General features: G+C 42.9%; 1 protein-coding gene across 1 annotated transcript in view; it reads right to left on the bottom strand.

The window, feature by feature from the left end:
* KMO (kynurenine 3-monooxygenase) overlaps positions 1–25,737 on the bottom strand; it is a 1,955,166-nt gene that overhangs the window by 449,602 nt on the left and 1,479,827 nt on the right. Inside the window, exon 13 of the mRNA XM_040429299.1 lies at positions 11,211–11,312. Coding sequence (XP_040285233.1) covers positions 11,211–11,312 — 102 coding nt within the window. The remainder of the gene's footprint in view (positions 1–11,210; positions 11,313–25,737) is intronic.

Genomic DNA, 25,737 nt, shown 5'->3' with positions numbered 1-25,737 from the left:
CAACTGATAGTCCCAACCCCATTTATAAGGCAAGAAATCCCACTTATTAAACCCGACAGGGCACACCTGTGAAGTGAAAACCATTTCAGGGGACTACCTCTTGAAGCTCATCAAGAGAATGCCAATAGTGTGCAAAGCAGTAATCAAAGCAAAAGGTGGCTACTTTGAAGAACCTAGAATATGACATATTTTCAGTTGTTTCACACTTGTTTGTTATGTATATAATTCCACGTGTTAATTCATAGTTTTGATGCCTTCATAGTCATGAAAATATAGAAAACTCTTTGAATGAGAAGGTGTGTCCAAACTTTTGGTCTGTACTGTATATATATATATATATATATATATATATATATTATGTATGAATTAAGGGGAATTTCTTTTCCCATAGCTTCAAGGTGTAAGTTAACGAATTACTTCAGTCTTAGGAAACCTGTTCTTGGGTTTGTAGACACAAATGTTCAAGAACAAACAATGGATTTACACAGAGACAATGGCTGAGTAAAATTTATGGTGGTTCCCAAACAGACAGTGATAATCCATGAATAGGGTAGGACTTTGGATTGTGTAACTAGACTGGAAGTTAACAAAATGTATATATGATTACTGTGTGAGAGTCAACATTCTATTGTTTCCTTGTTAGACATTCCAAATCCTGTTTTTAAAATCAGTTAATAAGTAAAATCCAAATTAATTCCAAAATTTATACGTGGTCCTTAGGTGCCATCTGGTGGTAGAATAGAATTAAGGAATTTATTGCAAAATCCCTAGGGGAGGTCATATTAGGTTTAAAATTATGTCACTAGTTGATTAAACTAGACCAGTCCCATTTTAGATAGGATAAAAAGATGGTATGGGCTGACAGAGAGGGACCATCATCAGATCATCAGATGAGATCAGGAGGCAGATCATCATCATCCTCATCATCTTCTTGAATCAGCTTGGGATGGACATCTTGAAGAAGACATATTAATCCATCAGATCCAGCTCTGGCCACCTTTTCAGTCATTGGAGGCAGCCATCTTAGAACCATTGAAACTGATTTCTGCTAGCTGACATTTTTGGTATAGTATAACCTTACCTATATTTTATAGGATAATATATATATATATATATATATATATATATATATGTATATATATATATATAAAAATGAAAGAAGGCCAGCCGCACACCACGGATTTCAGCAGAAAACGTGTAGTTTATTTGCCCAGTGTCAGCAGCGACGTTTCAACAGCTTGTTGCTGTCTTTCTCAAGCTATGTGCACATGTGTTACAAGCATACAATATAAAGGTGCATCAATTAAAAATTTAATCAAATCAATTTGTGCATACAAAGATGGAAATTCATAAAAACCATAGTTCATCTTAGTGAGCAAAGTACATAAATAATACCGCAAAAATTACAAAATACAGTACATATGAAAAAGTGTCCTATTAAGTTACATAGTGTTTACAATATATAACAAGTACTGTAATTGCCACCAATTAGTGCAGGTGTGTCCCCTTATTACCAAAACATTAAAAACTCAGTCAGCTGATGGTCTGTACAGAGCTGGCATCGCGGTTCGATACACCACCTCTATTTTCCTATTGCAGAGGACACAACTTGGGAGATAGATTGGTGAAATCTGACGTGGGTAGTGCCAGGACCAGCGTGAGAGCATTGTGTGGCTCCACGCGGACTGGGTGCTACCCATGCTATCATTGCATAAATTGCAACCTTATGTTGAAAGGGGATACATTCCTTAATCCAGCTACCAACAAAATGATTAAAATTACTCAGTATTTGACGTGTGATTCGTCTACCAGCTGACATGTCCCTGTGGGAGGTGGTATGTTGGTGAGACCACGTGGGACGTAAAGACATGGTTAAATCAACACCGATACTCTATCAGAAAAGAAAAAATGGATTTGCCGGTGTCCAAACACTTCAAAGAGGCAGGACACACACAAAAAGATCTGCGGTTCCGTATATTGGAACAGATAGAATTGGGTAAGCTTGGGGGAGACAGACAAGCTCTCCTCAAAAAGCGTGAGCTATTCTGGATTTTCACTTTGAAAACCTTGAAGCCTAAAGGGTTGAATGTTGATTTCTGAGTGGATTAGTGGTGTCTCTTGCCGGTTGCTGCTCGGTCCTTATCCCCTACTGTAGGTTGAGTTTACATGTGTACATAGTAATCAAGTTAATTTTTTTGATTTATGTATGAAAGATTTTTTTTAAAACAAATTCTTTCTTTTGTTTTTAGATTTACATACTACTTAGGGTCAGGACTGATGCCCTGTATGGTGAGAAGAACATTGTTGGTCCGGTCGGCTACCCACAGTCTTTCTTTATATTGTCCACACATATGATGACCCAACTGTTGCTCCGGTGCAGATGTGGAGCATGATCCATGTTAGTTCGGGGCCTACCCACATAGTATATAAACACGTTCTTCTCCTAATGAGATTTTGCTGATATTATTATCATTATTATATCTAGCTCTGGAATTGACACTCTGTGTACGGAGTGGAGGGTGAGGTGGTCCATTGGGGTGGGCGACGGTTCGCGGGGAGGTCCTTTGCGACATCGTCACCTCCTGAGCTCAACAGTGATTGGACCGCTGACACAGTTAATCACTGCCGTTGGACACTAACCCTCCCTATTGTGTGCACGTCAGGGTGATTGCATGGCCAGCCAATGAGGTTGACGAAACGCTGGATACTGGATGTCCACATTTGTTTCATTGTGGGAATCCCGGGTCCAATGTGTTCCAGACCCATACTTTAGTACAAAGATTCTCTCAATACAGTTTGTGTACCTGACATGTCCGATCATGTGACATGGATCACGTGACCATTGGTGCGAGGTCGATTCTTCTACATGGACATGCGCACACTGACTGAGAGACAGGCCTGGCCATCTTTGATGTGGTCATCAGTTAGTCTTTCTGCGCTATGTAAATTAACAGGACACTTTTTCATATTTTTGTAATTTTTGGGGTATTATTTATGTACTTTGCTCACTAAGATGAACCATGTTTTTTTTATGAATTTCCATCTTTGTATGCACAAATTGATTTGATTACATTTTTTATTGATGCACCTTTATATTGTATGCTTGTAACACATGTGCACATAGCTTGAGAAAGACAGCAACAAGCTGTTGAAACGTCGCTGCTGACACTGGGCGAATAAACTACACGTTTTCTGCTGAAATCTGCTGAAATCCGTGGTGTGCGGCTGGCCTTCTTTCATTTTTATTGAATTGGACCCAGGTGCCGGTCCACACTGGCCTGCACCCGCACTCAACAGTGTGCTGCATCCTCATTTATCCAAAGTTTATATATATATATATATATATATGTATATATATATAGATCCAGAAAAACGGGCGGCACTCCAAGAGATAAAAGAAAGTGAACCTTTATTCACCCACCTGGGTGAATAAAGGTTCACTTTCTTTTATCTCTTGGAGTGCCACCCGTTTTTCTGGATCTACACATTGGGGCAAGAAGCCTATTCCCCTTGGGACGTGCACCCTAACTCCTACTGATTTTGTACCAGTGCCGCCTTTTTTCCTTGATATATATATATATATATATATATACAGTCAGGTCCATAAATATTGGGACATCGACACAATTCTAACATTTGGGGCTCTATACACCCCCATAATGGATTTGAAATGAAACGAACAAGATGTGCTTTAACTGCGGACTGTCAGCTTTAATTTGAGGGTATTTACATCCAAATCAGGTAAACGGTGTAGGAATTACAACAGTTTGCATATGTGCCTCCCACTTGTTAAGGAACCAAAAGTAATGGGACAAAATAATAATCATAAATCAAACTTTCACTTTTTAATACTTGGTTGCAAATCCTCAGCAGTCAATTACAGCCTGAAGTCTGCAACATATAGACATCACCAGACGCTGGGTTTCATCCCTGGTGATGCTCTGCCAGGCCTTTACTGCAACTGTCTTTAGTTCCTGCTTGTTCTTGGGGCATTTTCCCTTCAGTTTTGTCTTCAGCAAGTGAAATGCATGCTCAATCGGATTCAGGTCAGGTGATTGACTTGGCCATTGTATAACATTCCACTTCTTTCCCTTAAAAAACTCTCTGGTTGCTTTTGCAGAATGCTTTGGGTCATTGTCCATCTGCACTGTGAAGCGCCGTCCAATGAGTTCTGAAGCATTTGGCTGAATATGAGCAGATAATATTGCCCGAAACACTTCAGAATTCATCCTGCTGCTTTTTGTCAGCAGTCACATCATCAATAAATACAAGAGAACCAGTTCCATTGGCAGCCATACATGCCCACGCCATGACACTACCACCACCATGCTTCACTGATGAGGTGGTATGCTTAGGATCATGAGCAATTCCTTTCCTTCTCCATACTCTTCTCTTCCCATCACTCTGGTACAAGTTTATCTTGGTCTCATCTGTCTATAGGATGTTGTTCCAGAACTGTGAAGGCTTTTTTAGATGTCGTTTGGCAAACTCTAATCTGGCCTTCCTGTTTTTGAGGCTCGCCAATGGTTTACATTTTGTGGTGAACCCTCTGTATTCACTCTGGTGAAGTCTTCTCTTGATTGTTGACTTTGACACATATACACCTACCTCCTGGAGAGTGTTCTTGATCTGGCCAATTGTTGTGAAGGGTGTTTCTTTACCAGGGAAAGAATTCTTCAGTCATCCACCACAGTTGTTTTCCGAGGTCTTCCGGGTCTTTTGGTGTTGCTGAGCTCACCGATGTGTTCCTTCTTTTTAAGAATGTTCCAAACAGTTGTTTTGGCCACGCCTAATGTGTTTCCTATCTCTCTGATGGGTTTGTTTTGTTTTTTTTCAGCCTAATGATGGCTTGCTTCACTGATAGTGACAGCTCTTTGGATCTCATCTCAAAAGTTGACAGCAACAGATTCCAAATGCAAATAGCACACTTGAAATGAACTCTGGACCTTTTATCTGCTCATTGTAATTGGGATAATGAGGGAATAACACACACCTGGCCATGGAACAGCTGAGAAGCCAATTGTCCCATTACTTTTGGTTCCTTAACAAGTGGGAGGCACATATGGAAACTGTTGTAATTCCTACACCGTTCACCTGATTTGGATGTAAATACCTTCAAATTAAAGCTGACAGTCTGCAGTTAAAGCACATATTGTTCGTTTCATTTCAAATCCATTATGGTGGTGTATAGAGCCAAAAATATTACAATTGCATCGATGTCCCAATATTTATGGACCTGACTGTATATATATATATATATATTCAATTAACCATACTTTGTGTATAGTATCTGTTTTGGAATAAGGTTGGGGTGTACCTGCACCATCATCCTAAAACTTAATCTAATCTAGGGAGATTGAAAATATACTGGTGAAAACACAGTATCATCTCCAAGGAACTGAATTCAGTTCTAGACCGATATGGTTGATTATGTATATATATCTGTATAGATAAAAGATAAACCAGATTTAGGTTTAATCAAACATTTGTCGGCTGAGAGAAATCAGGTATTAAATTGATTTAAAATATAATTGAGGGGTATTGTTATATAGTGAATATATGTACTTTAGATTATTTTGACTTTCTTACTATTTTGCATATCATTGATTGAATTTCAATTGTCACCAATTTTCTTATATTAGTTTTCACCATATTATTGTTATTCAATAAATATATATTTTGATACACCACCACCTTCTTTTTGTCATCTAACTTAGCGCAGATCACAAGCTCGTTTTAGCTTGGTATTTATGATAATAGATTAGAATCTCCTTCATTACAGATTCTAATTAATTCACATAAATAATATAGACTGTCAATGGGAGACAGCATAAATATTCCCACAACATCTGGACCTTGTCTATTTCCCCTATGCAAAGTTCTAAACTTCTTACTTAATTTCACTTGAAAACTTGCAGTGTTTAATACTGTGTAACTGCATTTTATGTTGTGATATATATCCTGTTCATTATCACTGTATTTGCAAGGCTCTGTGGAAAGGGTTAATGGATACTGACTTTGAATGAGAAGCTGGTAATTTTCCACAACTGCCATAGAGTTTAAAGAAGACAATGTTTTGGAGGGAAAAAGCCAGACGTTCTGAATGTCTGGCTTTAGCTATGTTGTTATGTCTGGAAACTTGTTTTTGTCTACAAAAACTGCTGTGTTATTGCCATTGAGTATCGATGAAGCTCTAATGTAAGTCTATGTCAGACAGAAGTAGTAACTTTGTAATTGTTTGTGCTGAGTTTCTCCACTCCACCCCTCCCAAAAGAAGGTTCCAGTCTAGCTAGAAATGGTATATAAATAGAGCAGTCAGAGCCCCTAGTGTGGTGCAGTTAAGAAAAAGTGCTTAGAAGAGGAGACTCTGCCAGACTACTGAGTGACCAGAAGAAGATGCCGAGACAGGGATACTCTGCCACAGACCCTGGATCACCAGCTTTGGACCAGGGTACCAGCCTTCTGAAGAGAGAGAGGGACAGCTAGCTCAGTCCTTTCCTCATCATCAAACCCTTCTCCTGCCAGGGAGGAGACTGAAGAAGCCAGCCCTACACCTCGCCTGTATTGTTTTGCACCTGAATCCCTCCAGTAAAGAGGGATTACTGCAGACCCTGACTCTTTAGACTTATTTCCCATTGGGGTGCACCACACCTTACCATCCCTTCCGGAGAGCAGCAACACATGGTGACACCTCAACAGTGTCTGAGGGACCCAGCATAACATTGGGGCAACCCCAAACCCAGCCACTGCATGGGCCCCTCTCAAAGTCTAAGTCAACTGGACAAAATGTATTTTAGTTCATCATAGTGTCTAGCAGTCAACAATCTCTCAGCAAGGGTGCACTACCCAAGTCAGTATATTTGAAATGACTGGCTCTACAAGTAGCAATGTCTGGGGAAAAAAAGAATATACACTGCTCAAAAAAATAAAGGGAACACTTAAACAACACAATGTAACTCCAAGTCAATCACACTTCTGTGAAATCAAACTGTCCACTTAGGAAGCAACACTGAGTGACAATCAATTTCACATGCTGTTTTGCAAATGGGATAGACAACAGTTGGAAATTATAGGCAATTAGCAAGACACCCCAATAAAGGAGTGGTTCTGCAGGTGGTGACTACAGACCACTTCTCAGTTCCTATGCTTCCTGGCTGATGTTTTGGTCACTTTTGAATGCTGCCGGTGCTTTCACTCTAGTGGTAGCATGAGACGGAGTCTACAACCCACACAAGTGGCTCAGGTAGTGCAGCTTATCCAGGATGGCACATCAATGCGAGCTGTGGCAAGAAGGTTTGCTGTGTCTGTCAGTGTAGTGTCCAGAGCATGGAGGCGCTACCAGGAGACAGGCCAGTACATCAGGAGACGTGGAGGAGGCCGTAGGAGGGCAACAACCCAGCAGCAGGACTGCTACCTCCGCCTTTGTGCAAGGAGGAACAGGAGGAGCACTGCCAGAGCCCTGCAAAATGACCTCCAGCAGGCCACAAATGTGCATGTGTCTGCTCAAACGGTCAGAAACAGACTCCATGAGGGTGATATGAGGGCCCGACGTCCACAGGTGGGGGTTGTGCTTACAGCCCAACACGTGCAGGCTGTTTGGCATTTGCCAGAGAACACCAAGATTGGCAAATTCGCCACTGGCGCCCTGTGCTCTTCACAGATGAAAGCAGGTTCACACTGAGCACATGTGACAGACGTGACAGTCTTGAGACGCCGTGGAGAACGTTCTGCTGCCTGCAACATCCTCCAGCATGACCGGTTTGGCATTGGGTCAGTAATGGTGTGGGGTGGCATTTCTTTGGAGGGTCGCACAGCCCTCCATGTGCTCGCCAGAGGTAGCCTGACTGCCATTAGGTACCGAGATGAGATCCTCAGACCCCTTGTGAGACCATATGCTGGTGCGGTTGGCCCTGGGTTCCTCCTAATGCAAGACAATGCTAGACCTCATGTGGCTGGAGTGTGTCAGCAGTTCCTGCAAGACGAAGGCATTGATGCTATGGACTGGCCCGCCCGTTCCCCAGACTTGAATCCAATTGAGCACATCTGGGACATCATGTCTCGCTCTATCCACCAACGTCACTTTGCACCACAGACTGTTCAGGAGTTGGCAGATTATTTAGTCCAGGTCTGGGAGGAGATCCCTCAGGAGACCGTCCGCCACCTCATCAGGAGCACGTTGTAGGGAGGTGATACAGGCACGTGGAGGCCACACACACTACTGAGCCTCATTTTGACTTGTTTTAAGGACATTACATCAAAGTTGGATCAGCCTGTAGTGTGTTTTTTCCACTTTAATTTTGAGTGTGACTCCAAATCCAGACCTCCACGGGTTGAAAAATTTGATTTCCATTTTTTTATTTTTGTGTGATTTTGTTGTCAGCACATTCAACTATGTAAAGAACAAAGTATTTCAGAAGAATATTTAATTAATTCAGATCTAGGATGTGTTATTTTTGTGTTCCCTTTATTTTTTCGAGCAGTGTATTAGGGAATCTAATATATTCCCAAGTATTATTAAATATATTACTTTTAAATTTTTACTTTAATAATAGATATCTTTGATAAATTACAATAAAAATTGCAATAAAAATCATAAAACAATAATAGAGTAAAATAAAACCTATGATGAATGTGATCCTGGTCCATAAGCTGCCAGTGCAAAGCCCATGCACACTATTATACTGCTATTATACTGCATATATTAAAAGCAGAGTTTTGAATAACTGAAAATTAATAAAGTACACTATATCCAATTAATTATTTCCTTCAATATTGAATAATAGATTGCACTTTGTTTTTTTCTTTCACTGTGTAATAACACCTTCACATATTAAAAATTGCAGTTCATTTAGTATTGGTCCCACATTATAAATCTGTTCATAATCCACACATAAATATCAATCCAATGTGATGACAGAATTGATGTTAATAATTATGGACTAATCATAGACACCATTCATATTGTGCATGTGTAGTGGCAAATGGCAGAAACTAGTAGACGTGGATCTTCACAATTAAGGAATTGTGTGCTATATTTTAGAAAATTGACCGCAGGTGTTATAGCTGCTTCATTCATCCTGCTATATAGCCACACCTGTAATCATTTAAATATGATCCGGAGACTTAACTGCATGCCCAGTTTTGCTGCAATCTGATATTTCTATCTGGGTGCGTTATATATATAGATAGTCCAGCAGGGGTACCCTGTTTATTCATAAAGTAACTAAATTTAATAGGTAATTTCAGAATTTACATATACACAAACAATACAGTACCATGCAAATGATCCATGTAGAGGCCAGAGTATGAATACCTACGATGCCGGTATACACGGCGGGGGGCCGGGGAAGATTATCCCTAGCACTAATTCCCTGAACTGGTCCTCTGCCCAGGGACGTTTCCAAATGGTGGGGGCGCCCTGTCCCCGTACCTAGACTCAAACTCCTAGATATCCCTGGTGAGGTGAGTGGTGGATTGGGACGACATATGTGGTGTCTAACATGGAAAACAGGCACAGAAGAAAGGATAAGTTTAAAAGGTGTCCACTGTATACTGCCCTCGTGGTATGACCAGGAGGTACAGGGCACACCTAGAAGATAAAATACACAAACAAAACACACAATTGGATATAGATATGTTTAAGATAGGTATACATGACCTACAGACCCCGACGCGCTTCGCCCATACGGAAGGTTCATCAGGGGGTTACGTGTAGTAGGCTTGTAAAGATAACGGGACCGTTGCCAATGGTTATGGCTGCCCCGGTTCAGTGATGCGTGTGTGCATATATAACAGGAAAAAACAATCCTTTATGACACTACAGACCCACAATAATAGACCGATTGCCAAATGGCAGTTTACATACGATTATGGCAGCGTGATGAGAGAACTCGGCTGCCAACATGCACACTGAGGTAGGCAGTAAAATATTGCACACAAGGTCATTCCTGAGGAGGCTCATAGATAGGAGCATACGTAACTGGCTGAAGTGCAGCACGAAAGGTATGCGTGCCCCAGTTTAATCACCCAGGATGCCGGGCTAACCACCCAGCGGATACATGGTGTGGTCAGTGGTGTAGAATAATGGGTCTGAGGTGACCCATTATTCTACACCACTGACCACACCATGTATCCGCTGGGTGGTTAGCCCGGCATCCTGGGTGATTAAACTGGGGCACGCATACCTTTCGTGCTGCACTTCAGCCAGTTACGTATGCTCCTATCTATGAGCCTCCTCAGGAATGACCTTGTGTGCAATATTTTACTGCCTACCTCAGTGTGCATGTTGGCAGCCGAGTTCTCTCATCACGCTGCCATAATCGTATGTAAACTGCCATTTGGCAATCGGTCTATTATTGTGGGTCTGTAGTGTCATAAAGGATTGTTTTTTCCTGTTATATATGCACACACGCATCAATGAACCGGGGCGGCCATAACCATTGGCAACGGTCCCGTTATCTTTACAAGCCTACTACACGTAACCCCCTGATGAACCTTCCGTATGGGCGAAACGCGTCGGGGTCTGTAGGTCATGTATACCTATCTTAAACATATCTATATCCAATTGTGTGTTTTGTTTGTGTATTTTATCTTCTAGGTGTGCCCTGTACCTCCTGGTCATACCACGAGGGCAGTATACAGTGGACACCTTTTAAACTTATCCTTTCTTCTGTGCCTGTTTTCCATGTTAGACACCACATATGTCGTCCCAATCCACCACTCACCTCACCAGGGATATCTAGGAGTTTGAGTCTAGGTACGGGGACAGGGCGCCCCCACCATTTGGAGACGTCCCTGGGCAGAGGACCAGTTCAGGGAATTAGTGCTAGGGATAATCTTCCCCGGCCCCCCGCCGTGTATACCGGCATCGTAGGTATTCATACTCTGGCCTCTACATGGATCATTTGCATGGTACTGTATTGTTTGTGTATATGTAAATTCTGAAATTACCTATTAAATTTAGTTACTTTATGAATAAACAGGGTACCCCTGCTGGACTATCTATTGATACATATTGATACCCTGTCCTAGTATAAGCTCGCTATCTGTATTGCTGGACTTCTGCGTTATATATATATATTTTTTTTTTCTGTCGGTTATTTTTACTGTATGTGACATTACATTTGATACAGTATGGTGAACCAGATAAAATATTTTAGCATATATATCACCAAATTTTGTCAAAGTGAGAGTAATACTAAGGTTCTTACCATTGAGTAAAGAGGAATGAAAGTAGATGGCATTAACATGTGCAGAGTGCTGTCTATATATTTTCGATAAAGAAACCACTTAGAGTTCACATGGGACCTCATCTGTTAAAAAGCCAAAATGAATTAAATTAGAAAGAAATCTCTTCAATGCTGTTTTTGATAGTTATACATTATGCAAAGAGAGAACTAGCTCACTTGTTCCACCTTGTGGAAATGGCTCCATATGAGTCATAGGCCTCATGCATACGACCGTGCCGTTTTTTGCGGTCCGTTTTTTGCGGACAAGAATAGGACATGTTATATTTTTTTAGTGGGCCGCGGAACGGGGCCACGGATGCGGACAGCACACGGAGTGCTGTCCGCATATTTTGTGGCCCTATTGAAATGAATGGGTCCGCATCCGAGTCGCCAAAATGGCGGCTCGAATGCGGACCCAAACAACGGTCGTGTGCATGAGGCCATAATCTGACTTTTTAACAAGCCTTGAGATGTGAAAGTGAGGCCTGGCTCATAGGGAGCCATTCTCCATTCTTTTCTCAGGAAATTCCTCATTGCATATTGTTTTTCCATGGAGTATTGACAATAAGTCTCCATACTACGGAGCACTTCCAGTAAGTTTCCACTCAGGGCTGTTCTCCTTAAGGAGAGACAGTAACCTGCCGAACAGATAGTTATTCTATCATAATATTTTCATTTATTCCTAATGTTATTAGCATTTATATTTTGGTTTGTATTCAGTTCAAGATGAAAAGAGAAATAGTTTGTTCCCAAGACAGGGCTGGGATAAGGTGTTTTGGTGCCCTAGGCAGTTAAAGCAAATTGGGCCTCCCCCTCATACATACATATGGCCCCGACACCTGCTTTTAGTGCAGAAAATTTGCAAATCCACTGGATTTGTGACTTTTCAAAGCATTTGTGACTTTTCATAGAGACCAGTTATTGGCTGAGCTCTCACATAAATGACAGACGTGACGTCATCACTTCCAATACAATGGGGACCCGAGCCACAAAGCTGGAATGGAGGAATCTATATCAGGTAGGAAAAGATTTTTTATTTGTTTATAAGTCTGTCTGCTCCCCTGAAGGTTTTCAAAACTCATAAAAAGGGTTGTCCAGGACTTTTTTTTTATTGTCCCCACCCCTATATACTGGCCCCTGCACTGACGGGGATGCATGCACCATTGCAGCCAATCACTCACCTAAGTGGTGAGATGTCCCCAAGTGGCATATGAGCCGGCTGTGCCATGCCCTCAGGGACATGTCTCCATTGAGGCCAGTCAAACTTAAAATATTATAATTATTATTATTTATTATTAAAGCGCCATTCATTCCATAGCGCTATACATATGAAAATGGGTATACATACATAATACAGACAATTGCACTAAGCATAAACAAGACGAGTTACAAACTGGTACAAAAGGAGAGAGGGCCCTGCCAGTGAGGGCTTACAATGTACATGGTATGGGAGAAGGAAACAGTAGGTGAGGGTGAGGCTGGTCATGGCGGTATAGAGGCAGCAGGGTCACTGGTTGTAGGCTTGTCTGAAAAGGTGGGTTTTTAGGTTTCTTTTGAAGGATTCCACTGTAGGTGAGAGTCTGATATGTTGGGGTAGTGAGTTCCAGAGTGTGGGGGATGCACAGGAGAAATCTTGGAGGCGATTGTGGGAAGAGGTGATAAGAGGAGAGGAGAAAAGGAGGTCTTGTGAGAATCGGAGATTGCGTGTGGGGATGTATAGGGAAAGTAGCTCAGAGATGTAAGGAGGGGACAGGTTGTGGACGGCCTTGTATGTATTAGTTAGTATTTTGAACTGAATTCGCTGGGCAATGGGTAGCCATTGAAGGGATTGGCAGAGGGGAGAGGCAGAGGAGTAACAGGATAAGAGGTGGATTAGTCGGGCAGCAGAGTTGAGGATATATTGGAGGGGTGTGAGAGGTGCTAGAAGGACGGCCACAGAGGAGAATGTTGCAGTAGTCTAGACGGGAGATGATGAGGTTATGTACAAGCATTTTTACAGATTCAAAGTTAAGGAAAGTGCGGATGCGGGCGATGTTTTTGAGTTGAAGGCTTGGATGTTCGGTCAGAAGGAGAGGGCAGAATCCAAGGTCACTCCAAGGCAGCGGACTTGGTTGACCGGGGAGAGTGCACAAGCCATTGATTGTGATAGATAGGTCTGTTGGGGAAGGGGGGGTTGAACAAGATGGGGGAAAGATGATGAATTCTGTTTTATCCATGTGATGTTTTAGAAAGCAAGAGGAGAAGAAGGATGATCCCTACCTGTCACACAAGTTTTTTTTTTTTTTTTTGCATGCGCTGACTGTGGCCGGCACTCTTTGCATCTGGTCACTGTTAGCGCATCGCCCACCCCACCACACATTTGTAACTTTCTTTTTTTTTTTTTTTACACCTTCAAAAAAAAAATGTAGTTAGTTTTTCTTAATTTTTTTTAGCTGTAGGGCAAAGTTTGCGAATACCTGTGCCCCCACACAAAAGCGACACTGAATAAAGATTTACACGCACGCACACACACACTCCCCTATGGCCCGCCGGACATTCTCAGCCGAGGAGGCATATGCCCTGCTTGCCTCCGAGTCCGAGAGCCCCAGTGAGGACGAGGATGACCCCACTTTCCTGTTGTCATCCGCTTCCTCCTCATCATCTAGCGATGATGATGAGCCCCCAAGGCGGCAGAGATGCAGCCAGGCGGATCAAAGGGACCTCCATGCCAGGGACCCTGTGGCCCACGCTAGTACAAGCAGCTCTGGGGCTCGTACTAGTTTTCCGGCCCACCAGATCAGTCCACCTGAGCCCCTTTCCGGTGAACTTGTCTGGTGTACCCCAGAGCATTTTGAGCCTGCGATTCCTGATTTTGTTGGCCAACCAGGAATCCAGATTTCCACAGTGGGCTTCACTGAATACGACTACTTTAGTCTTTTTTTCAGTGACCACTTTGTAAATCTGATGGTGGAGCAAATGAACCTGTACGCCCAACAGTTTGTTGCTCAACACCCGGGCTCCTTTTTGGCTAGGGCTGGTGGCTGGACTCCGGTCAGTGCAGCCGAGATGAGAACGTTTTGGGGCCTCGTGCTGGACATGGGCCTAGTCAAAAAACCCAGTGTCAGGCAGTACTGGAGTGGGGACGTCCTCTACCAGACCCCACTCTACAGTATGGCCATAAAACGTACCCGGTTTGAGGCCATCCGAAAATGCCTGCATTATGCAGATAATGCAGCATGTTCCCACCAAGGTGATCCTGCCTATGACCGCCTGTACAAAATCAGGCCGGTCATCGATCACTTTAGGGTCAAATTTGTGGAGGCCTATGTACCTGGAAGGGAGGTCGCGGTTGATGAGTCTCTCATTGCTTTCAAGGGGAGACTCATTATCTGCCAGTATGTTCCCTATAAGCGAGCGAGGTATGGCGTGAAACTGTACAAATTTTGTGAGAGTACCTCAGGGTACACTTACAAGTTTCGTGTGTACGAGGGGCGAGAGTCCCTTGACCCCATGACCAAACCCCCCAGATTAACCCGGTAAAAAAATAAATAAATGAAAAACGTGCAAAAAAATGAATTTTTTTGGTCACCTTACATAACAAAAAGTGTAATAGCAAGCGATCAAAAAGTCATATAGCCCCCAAAATAGCGCCAATAAAACCGTCCCCTCATCCCACAAAGAATTAGCCCCTACCTAAGATAATTGGCTAAAAACTTTAAAAAAAACTGACTCAGACTATGGAGATACTAAAAGTCATATGTACCCTAAAAATAGTCCCAACAAAACTGCCACCTTATCCTGTAGTTTCCAAAATGGGATCACTTTTAGGGAGTTTCTACTGTAGGGGTGCATCAGGGGGACTTCAAATGGTATCTGTCTTCCAAAAACCACAGGGCGCTCCTTTCCCTCTATGCCCTGCCGTGTGGCTGTACAGTAGTGTACGACCACATATGGGGTGTTTCTGTAAACCGCAGAGTCAGGGCAATAAATATAGAGTTTAGTTTGGCTGTTAACCCTTGCTTTGTTAGTGGAAAAGATTTATTAAAATGGAAAATTTGCCCAAAAATTTAAATTCTGAAATTTCATCTCCATTTGCCAATAACTCTTGTGGAGCACCTAAAGAGTTAATGATGTTTGTAAAATCAGTTTTGAATACATTGAGGGGTGTAGTTTCTAGAATGGGGTCATTTTTGGGTGGTTTCTAATATGTAAGCCTCACAAAGTGACTTCAGACCGGAACTGGTCCCTAAAAATTGGGTTTTTGAAAATTTCAGAAAATTTTCATGATTTGCTTCTAGACTTCTAAGCATTGTAACGTCCCCAAAAACTAAAATGGCATTCCCAAAATGATCCAAACATGAAGTAGACATATGGAGAATGTAAAGTAATAACTTTTTTTTGAGGTATTACTATGTATAATAGAAGTAGAGAAATTGAAACTTGGAAAGTTTTGAATTTTTTTTATAAATAAAAATGATTTAGTTTTACTTCATTTTATCAGTGTCATGAAGTACAATATGTACAAAAAAAAAAAAATCTGTGAATGGCCTGGATAAGTCAAAGCGTTTTTGTCACCGCCAGTTCTGTGAGAAGGTCTGACAGACGTCCTTCTCTACCTCTTGCATGATGTTCTTTGTTTTGATTTCACTTTCTCATCTCATTTCCTTCTCCCATGTGTCACCTATTTAGACTAATGCTCTTTCCTTTATATTCCCTCCCATACTGCTAGAGATGTCCCGAATAGTTCGCCGGCGAATAGTTCTCAGCGAACATAGCTTGTTCGCGTTCGCCGCGGCGGGCAAACATATGCGATGTTCGGTCCGCCCCCTATACATCATCATTGAGTAAACTTTGACCCTGTACCTCACAGTCAGCAGACACATTCCAGCCAATCAGCAGCAGACCCTCCCTCCCAGACCCTCCCACCTCCTGGACAGCATCCATTTTAGATTCATTCGGAAGCTGCATTCTTAGTGAGAGGAGGGAGAGTGCTGCTGCTGCTGATCTAATAGGGAAAGCGTTAGCTAGGGCAGTGTTCTGTGTCCACAGACTCATCTGCTGTAAGGACAGCGTCCTGACAGCACCCCAAAAAACCCTTTTCAGGGCTGGTACATCAGTCTGCTTTTTTTTATTTTATATTTATATACACTGCTCAAAATAATAAAGGGAACACTTAAACAACACAATGTAACTACAAGTCAATCACACTTCTGTGAAATCAAACTGTCCACTTAGGAAGCAACACTGAGTGACAATCAATTTCACATGCTGTTGTGCAAATGGGATAGACAACAGGTGGAAATTATAGGCAATTAGCAAGACACCCCCAATAAAGGAGTGGTTCTGCAGGTGATGACCACAGACCACTTCTCAGTTCCTATGCTTCCTGGCTGATGTTTTGGTCACTTTTGAATGCTGGCAGTGGTAGCATGAGACGGAGTCTACAACCCACACAAGTGGCTCAGGTAGTGCAGCTTCTCCAGGATGGCACATCAATGTGAGCTGTGGCAAGAAGGTTTGCTGTGTCTGTTAGCATAGTGTCCAGAGCATGGAGGCTCTACCAGGAGACAGGCCAGTACATCAGGAGACATGGAGGAGGCGGTAGGAGGGCAACAACCCAGCAGCAGGACCGCTACCTCCGCCTTTGTGCAAGGAGGAACAGGAGGAGCACTGCCAGAGCCCTGCAAAATGACCTCCAGCAGGCCACAAATGTGCATGTGTCTGCTCAAATGGTCAGAAACAGACTCTATGAGGGTGATATGAGGGCCCGACGTCCACAGGTGGGGGTTGTGCTTACAGCCCAACACCGTGCAGGACGTTTGGCATTTGCCAGAGAACACCAAGATTGGCAAATTCGCCACTGGCGCCCTGTGCTCTTCACAGATTAAAGCAGGCTCACACTGAGCACATGTGACAGACGTGACAGAGTTTGGAGACACCGTGGAGAAAGTTCTGCTGCCTGCAACATCCTCCAGCATGACCGGTTTGGCATTGGGTCAGTAATGGTGTGGGGTGGCATTTCTTTGGAGGGCCGCACAGCCCACCATGTGCTCGCCAGAGGTAGCCTGACTGCCATTAGGTACCGAGATGAGATCCTCAGACCCCTTGTGAGACCATATGCTGGTGCGGTTGGCCCTGGGTTCCTCCTAATGCAAGACAATGCTAGACCTCATGTGGCTGGAGTGTGTCAGCAGTTCCTGCAAGACGAAGGCATTGATGCTATGGACTGGCCCGCCCGTTCCCCAGACCTGAATCCAATTGAGCACATCTGGGACATCATGTCTCGCTCTATCTACCAACGTCACGTTGCACCACAGTCTGTCCAGGAGTTGGCAGATGCTTTAGTCCAGGTCTGGGAGGAGATCCCTCAGGAGACCGTCGCCACCTCATCAGGAGCATGCACAGGCGTTGTAGGGAGGACATACAGGCCACACACACTACTGAGCCTCATTTTGACTTGTTTTAAGGACATTACATCAAAGTTGGATCAGCCTGTAGTGTTTTTTTCCACTTTAATTTTGAGTGTGACGCCAAATCCAGACCTCCATGGGTTGAAGAATTTGATTTCCATTTTTTTATTTTTGTGTGATTTTGTTGTCAGCACATTCAACTATGTAAAGAACAAAGTATTTCAGAATAATATTTAATTAACTCAGATCTAGGATGTGTTATTTTTGTGTTCCCTTTATTTTTTTGAGCAGTGTATATTGCAGTTGCCTGCCCGTGTTGTGTGAGAGGCTGCAGGCTCAGTCACAGACAGTACTGTGTGCACACCATTCATACAGGGTGTCACAGACAATACCTTGCAGATAAAAAAAATTCTATTTAATATTTTTCTGTGATATAATCCCAGTGGCAAGCCAGTGTGCGTCTGGCCCACAGACTGTACTGTGGCCACTGGCTACTTGGCTAGGCCACCACTCATACCGTTACAGGGTGTCACTCACAAAAAAAATTCAATTTAATATTTTTCTGTGATATAATCGCAGTTACAAACCAGTGTGTGTCTGGCCCACCACTCATACCGTTACAGGGTGTCACTCACTCACAAATACCTTGTAGATAAAAAAATTATATTTAATATTCTTCTGTGATATAATCGCAGTTACAAACCAGTGTGTGTCTGGCCCACCACTCATACCGTTACAGGGTGTCACTCACTCACAAATACCTTGCAGATAAAAAAAATTCAATTTAATATTTTTCTGTGATATAATCGCAGTTACAAACCAGTGTGTGTCTGGCCCACCACTCATACCGTTACAGGGTGTCACTCACTCACAAATACCTTGCAGATAAAAAAATTCTATTTAATATTCTTCTGTGATATAATCGCAGTTACAAACCAGTGTGTATCTGGCCCACCCCTCATACCGTTACAGGGTGTCACTCACTCACAAATACCTTGCAGATAAAAAAAATGCAATTTTATATTTTTCTGTGATATAATCGCAGTTACAAACCAGTGTGTGTCTGGCCCACCACTCATACCGTTACAGGGTGTCACTCACTCACAAATACCTTGCAGATAAAAAAAATTCAATTTAATATTTTTCTGTGATATAATCGCAGTTACAAACCAGTGTGTGTCTGGCCCACCACTCATACCGTTAGAGGGTACAGGGTGTCACTGGAATAATGCCCAGTGTTCAGAGGCCACCTACCATGAACCCAAAAAATTCGGAGAAAATAGTTGACTGGCTTACACAGGACACCCAATCTTCAACAGCTTCCGCTAAGAACCTTGATGCACCATCCTCCTCCAGCTCAGCTTTGGTCACCTGCTCTCAAGTTACCACTCTCCCGCCCGCCGCCACCACCACCACTACCACCACAGCCACCACAGCCGCTTCACTTGATCCCTCAGAGGAGTTATTTACACATCAGTTGCATGAAATTAGTGATGCGCAACCATTATTGCCAAAGGATGTAGATAACAGGGATATGTCTCAGTCAGGCAGCATTACACACATGGACGTACAGTGTGATGATATTCATTAGCTGGAAGTACTAGCTTCAAGTACTACATTAAGTACTAGTAAAGAGATATTGCAGGAGACTGAAGAGACTCAAGAGATACTGCAAGAGATTGGCTTAGAGTCTCCAACTGACTCATCTGTGTTGTTTTTGCTGATCATTGCTTGAGAAGAGGTAAGGAATTCGGTCAGCTGTTTGCTATTGTGCGTTTGCTAATGAGCCTAGCTCACTAAGGTGTTACATTTGTTGCTGGGGGCGGAGCTTAGGAAGCAGTGTGTGTATATATAGAGACAGACTCATTAGCTGGCCAAATTCATTAGCTGGAAGTACTAGCTTCAAGTACTACATTAAGTACTAGTAAAGAGATATTGCAGGAGACTGAAGAGACTCAAGAGATACTGCAAGAGATTGGCTTAGAGTCTCCAACTGACTCATCTGTGTTGTTTTTGCTGATCATTGCTTGAGAAGAGGTAAGGAATTCGGTCAGCTGTTTGCTATTGTGCGTTTGCTAATGAGCCTAGCTCACTAAGGTGTTACATTTGTTGCTGGGGGCGGAGCTTGGGAAGCAGTGTGTGTATATATAGAGACAGACTCATTAGCTGGCCTAATTCATTAGCTGAAAGTACTAGCTTCAAGTACTACATTAAGTACTAGTAAAGAGATATTGCAGGAGATAGTCAGGAGGTAGGCTGGAAGGTGGAAACAATACAAAAAAAAGGTAAGATTTGTTTGATTTAAAGTTACAAATTATTATTATTATTATTTATTTATTTTTTTTATTTTTTTTTCTCCTCTTTAAAATGGCAGACTTGGTTCAGTGCAGGAATTGTTGTGCATTTATTTCATGTTCCACTCTTTGGAGATTCGGATGCTGTCAGATCTGTAGACAGTTCTCCTTACTGCAGCAGGAAATTGCATTTTTGAAAGCTGAAATGTTTAAATTATCTGTTAAACAAACTCCAGCTAGGACTGCTGCAATGCCACTGCCACAGAGGACCCCCAGAAATGGCAGATGGGTTACTGTAGGTTCTGGAAGTCTTAGAGTGGTGGATAGAAGACATGTCCCACAGTCGGTGGTTCTCCATAATTCATTTGCAGCACTCTCAGAATGTAAGGACAACATGGATATGGACTCAAGCACAGAGGGTGTGAAACCATCGACTCCTATGTCTAATGTATGCAACAAAAAAGATAAAGTGAAGTCTCAAAGGAAGCAGCTGTTGCTGGGTGATTCAATCATAAGAAGTGTGGAGCTTGAAGAAAATGGTTTTGTGAGATGTCTCCCTGGGGCTACTGCTAGAAGAGATAGAAGACGTATTATTAATATTGTTAAGCAAGCAAAGCAGGAAGGGGACGTGGATGTTCTTCTCCATCTAGGGACAAATGACCTGGCTTGCAATGAAGTGTCAGAGGTGAAAAAATCTTTTATCACACTTGGTAATGACGTACAGGATTTTGCATCCACCATTTCATTTTCTGAAGTTCTGCCTGTGCATAATGTTCAGAAGGATAGGCAGAGGCGCATAAAGGAGTTCAACATATGGCTTGGTAAATGGTGTCAAGAGCAAGGATTTGGCTTTGTTTCTCATGATAGCTCTACTTGGAATAGAAAGGAACTGTACAAAAAAGATGGTTTGCATCTTTCTCTCAAAGGAACAAATGTACTTAGTGAACAACTCCAAGAATTTGCGAAAGAGTATTTAAACTAGGAAGGGGGGGCAAAAGAGTGAAAATAAAAGAGTCCATTTGCCCCCCGAAACAATGCCAGAACAGGTCAGAAGCACAGAGGTTAAGAAATGATAAGCTCAGAGTCCTGTCTACAAATGCTCGCAGTTTAGGTAAAAAAATCAATGAACTTGATTCAATAATGGCATCTGAGAATGTAGATTTAGTGGCTGTTACGGAGACATGGTTTAATGAAAGAAATGACTGGGACATAACCATACCAGGGTACTCTTTATACAGAAGAGACAGAGAAGGCAAGAAAGGAGGAGGAGTGGCCCTGTATGTAAAAGATAGCATTAAATCTAACCTAATACAAGTTGGTGAGGCCAACATAGAGTCAGTTTGGGTTACGTTGCAGTTTGCTAACCATGCAGTAACTCGTGTAGGTGTGATATATAGACCACCTGGTCAAGTTAAAGAACTAGATGATCTACTAGTTGAAGAAATAGCTAAAATGACAATGAAAGGAGAAGTTATCATTATGGGAGATTTCAATCTCCCAGATATAAACTGGAAAACCAAAATAGCAAGTTCTACCAGGAGTACAGATATTCTAAATTCCCTACTGGGGTTATCTCTACAACAAGTGGTTGAGGAGCCAACCCGGAGGGAGGCCATTTTGGATTTGGTATTCACAAACGGGGATTCAGTATATGATGTCATTGTAGGCGAAACCTTGGGAACTAGTGATCACCAGTCAGTGTGGTTTAATATAAGAACTGTGAAAGAGTCCCACCACACAAAAACAAAAGTTTTAGATTTTAGAAAAACAGACTTTTCAAAAATGAAATTAGTCATAAATGAGTCCTTATCAGACTGGAACGGATTACATGGAGTCCAGGAGAAATGGGACTACTTAAAAGGTGCATTATTGAAGGCAACAGAAAATTGCATTAGACTTGTCAGTAAAAGCAAAAAAAGGAGGAGACCACTGTGGTACTCAGCAGAAGTGGCCCAAATCATTAAAAATAAAAAGATAGCATTTTGTAATTATAAAAAAACCCAGAGCAATGAAGATAAGGAAATCTACAAGATTAGGCAGAGAGAGGCCAAGCAAGTTATAAGAACTTCTAAAGCGCAGGCAGAAGAAAAACTAGCTCAGTCTATGAAAAAAGGGGATAAGACATTCTTCAGATATATAAATGAAAAAAGGAAATTAACACAAGGAATAACTAAATTAAAAACAAAGGACGGAAGGTATGTAGAAGAGAATAAAGGGCTAGCCGACTGCCTTAATGAATACTTCTGTTCAGTTTTTACAAAAGAAAAAGGAGAAGGACCTCCACTAGAAAGAATGACTAATAAATCGTTTGATGCATGTATCTTTACAGAGGAAGATGTTCTAAGTTTGTTGTCTAAGGTGAAGACAAATAAGTCACAGGGGCCTGATGAGATACACCCAAAATTATTAAAAGAGCTTAGTGGTGAGCTGGCAAAACCGTTAACAGATTTATTTAACCAATCATTAGTAACAGGAGTCGTCCCGGAAGATTGGAAATTGGCTAATGTCGTGCCCATTCACAAGAAAGGTAGTAGGGAGGAATCGAGCAACTATAGACCAGTGAGTCTGACATCAATAGTAGGCAAATTAATGGAAACCCTATTAAAGGATAGGATTGTGGAACATCTAAAATCCCATGGATTGCAAGATGAAAAACAACATGGGTTTACTTCAGGGAGATCATGTCAAACAAATCTTATAGATTTTTTTGACTGGGTGAATAAAATAATAGACGGTGGAGGTGCAGTAGACATCGCATATCTAGATTTTAGTAAGGCTTTTGACACTGTCCCACATAGAAGACTTATCAATAAACTGCAGTCATTGAGCATGGACTCCCATATTGTTGAGTGGATTAGGCAGTGGCTGAGTGACAGACAACAGAGGGTGGTAGTCAATGGAGAACATTCAAAACAAGGTCATGTTACCAGTGGGGTTCCACAGGGATCTGTACTGGGACCGATTTTGTTTAATATCTTCATAAGTGATATTGCAAAAGGCCTCGCTGGTAAGGTTTGTCTTTTTGCTGATGACACAAAGATAGGTAACAGGGTTGATGTTCCTGGAGGGAAACGCCAAATGGAAAAGGATTTAGGAAAACTAGAAGAATGGTCAGAACTCTGGAAACTGAAATTTAATGTGGATAAGTGCAAGATAATGCACCTGGGGCGTAAAAACCCAAGGGCAGAATATAGAATATTTGACAAAGTCCTGACCTCAGTATCTGAGGAAAGGGATTTAGGAGTAATTATTTCAGAAGACTTAAAGGTGGGAAGACAATGTAATAGAGCAGCACGAAATGCCAGCAGAATGCTTGGATGTATAGGGAGAGGTATAAGCAGTAGAAAGAGTGAAGTGCTTATGCCGCTGTACAGAACACTGGTGAGACCTCACTTGGAGTATTGTGCGCAGTACTGGAGGCCATATCTCCAGAAGGATATAGATACTCTAGAGAGAGTTCAGAGAAGAGCTACTAAACTAGTACATGGATTGCAGGATAAAACTTACCAGGAAAGGTTAAAGGACCTTAATATGTATAGCTTGGAAGAAAGAAGAGACAGAGGGGATATGATAGAAACTTTTAAATACATAAAGGGAATCAACTCGGTAAAGGAAGAGAGCATATTTAAAAGAAGAAAAACTACCACAAGAGGACACAGTTTTAAATTAGAGGGGCAAAGGTTTAAAAGTAATATAAGGAAGTATTACTTTACTGAGAGAGTAGTGGATGCATGGAATAGCCTTCCTGCAGAAGTGGTAGCTGCAAATACAGTGAAGGGGTTTAAGCATGCATGGGATAGGCACAAGGCCATCCTTCATATAAGATAGGGCCGGGGGCTATCCATAGTATTCAGTATATTGGGCAGACTAGATGGGCCAAATGGTTCTTATCTGCCGACACATTCTATGTTTCTATGTTTCTATGTTTCTATGATGATGATGATGTACCCGCTGCTGCTTCCTTTGCTGAGGTGTCAGATACAAGTGAAGTGGTTGATGATGACGATGTGTCTGTGGATGCCACGTGGGTGCCTGCTCGAAGAGAAGAATAAGAGGGGGAAAGTTCAGAAGGGGAGACAGAGAGAAGGAGGAGACGAGTTGGAAGCAGGGGGAGGTCGTCGCAAGGAGCTAGTGGCACAGTCAGACAGCATGTATCGGCACCCGGGGTCAGCCAGCCAGCACGCCAATCAACGCATGCTGTTGCCACCACCAGAATGCCGTCATTGCAAAGCTCAGCAGTGTGGCATTTTTTTTGTGTGTCTGCCTATGATAACAGCAATGCCATTTGCAACCTGTGCCAAAAGAAACTGAGTCGTGGGAAGTCCAACACCCACTTCGGTACAACTGCTTTGCGAAGGCACATGATCGCACATCACAAACGCCTATGGGATCAACACATGAGTACAAGCAGCACACAAGCTCAAAGCCACCATCCTCCTCGTGGTCTAGCATCTTCAGCCACGTCAAGCACTGCTGTCCTCCTTGCCCCCTCTCAACCACCCGCCACTCTGCCTCTCACCTTCAGCAGTTCCATCTCATCTGCCCACAGTCAGGTGTCTGTAAAGGAAATGTTTCAGCGTAAGAAGCCAATGTCTCATCTGGCCCTTGCCCGGCGTCTGACAGCTGGCTTGTCGGAACTCTTAGCCCGACAGCTTTTACCATACCAGCTGGTGGAGTCTGAGGCCTTCAAAAAATTTGTCGCTATTGGGACACCACAGTGAAAGGTACCCGGACACATTTTTTAAAAACAAAAGGCAATCCCAAACCTCTACTCAGTGATTGAAAAGGAAGTCATGGTATCTCTGGCATACAGTGTTGGGGCAAGGGTCCATCTGACCACTGATACCTGGTCTGCAAAGCACGGTCAGGGCAGGTATATCACGTACACTGCGCATTGGGTCAACCTGCTGACGGCTTACAAGCATGAAATGCGTGGCTCTGCAGCGGAGTTGGTGACACCGCCACGACTTGCAGGCAGGCATACTGCCACCTCCTCTACTCCTCCTACTCCATCCTCTTTGATAACCTCCTCGGCTGAGTCCTCTTCTGCTGTGGCGTCTGGCTGCACATCAACTGCACTCCCCCAGCTCCCCAGGGGCTATTCCACATCCCGGATACGACAGTGTCACGCTGTCTTGGGGTTGACTTGCCTGAAAGCAGAGAGCCACACCGGACCAGCACTCCTGTCCGCCTTGAACGCACAAGTGGATCAGTATCTGACCCCGCACCAACTGGAGATCGGCAAAGTGGTGTGTGACAATGGAATCAATTTGTTGGCGGCATTGAATTTGGGCAAGTTGTCACACATGCCGTGCATGGCACATGTGTTGATTCTCATTGTACAACACTTTGTGTCTAAGTACCCAGGCTTACAGGATGTCCTCAAGCAGGCCAGGAAGGTGTGTGGCCATTTCAGGCGTTCCTACACGGCCATGGCGCACTTTTCAGACATTCAGCGCCAAAACAACATGCCAGTGAGGCGCTTGATTTGCAACAGCCCGACACGTTGGAATTCAACACTCCTAATGTTCGACCGCCTGCTCCAAAAATAAAAAGCCGTCAACGAGTATTTGTATGACCGGGGTGCTAGGACAGCCTCTGCGGAGCTGGGAATGTTTTTGCCACGTTACTGGACGCTCATGCACAATGCCTGTAGGCTCATGCGTCCTTTTGCGGATGTGACAAACCTAGTCAGTCGCACCGAAGGCACCATCAGCGACCTCATCCCATTTGTTTTCTTCCTGGAGCATGCCCTGCGAAGAGTGCTGGATCAGGCTGTAGATGAGAAGAGGAAGAGTTGTGGTCACCACCACCAGAAACAGCCTT

This window comes from Bufo bufo, chromosome 4 (assembly GCF_905171765.1).
Source record: "Bufo bufo chromosome 4, aBufBuf1.1, whole genome shotgun sequence".
Taxonomy (NCBI): Eukaryota; Metazoa; Chordata; class Amphibia; order Anura; family Bufonidae; genus Bufo; species Bufo bufo.
The sequence above is the reverse complement of the archived record's forward strand: the minus strand, read 5'-3'. Positions and strand labels throughout refer to the sequence as shown.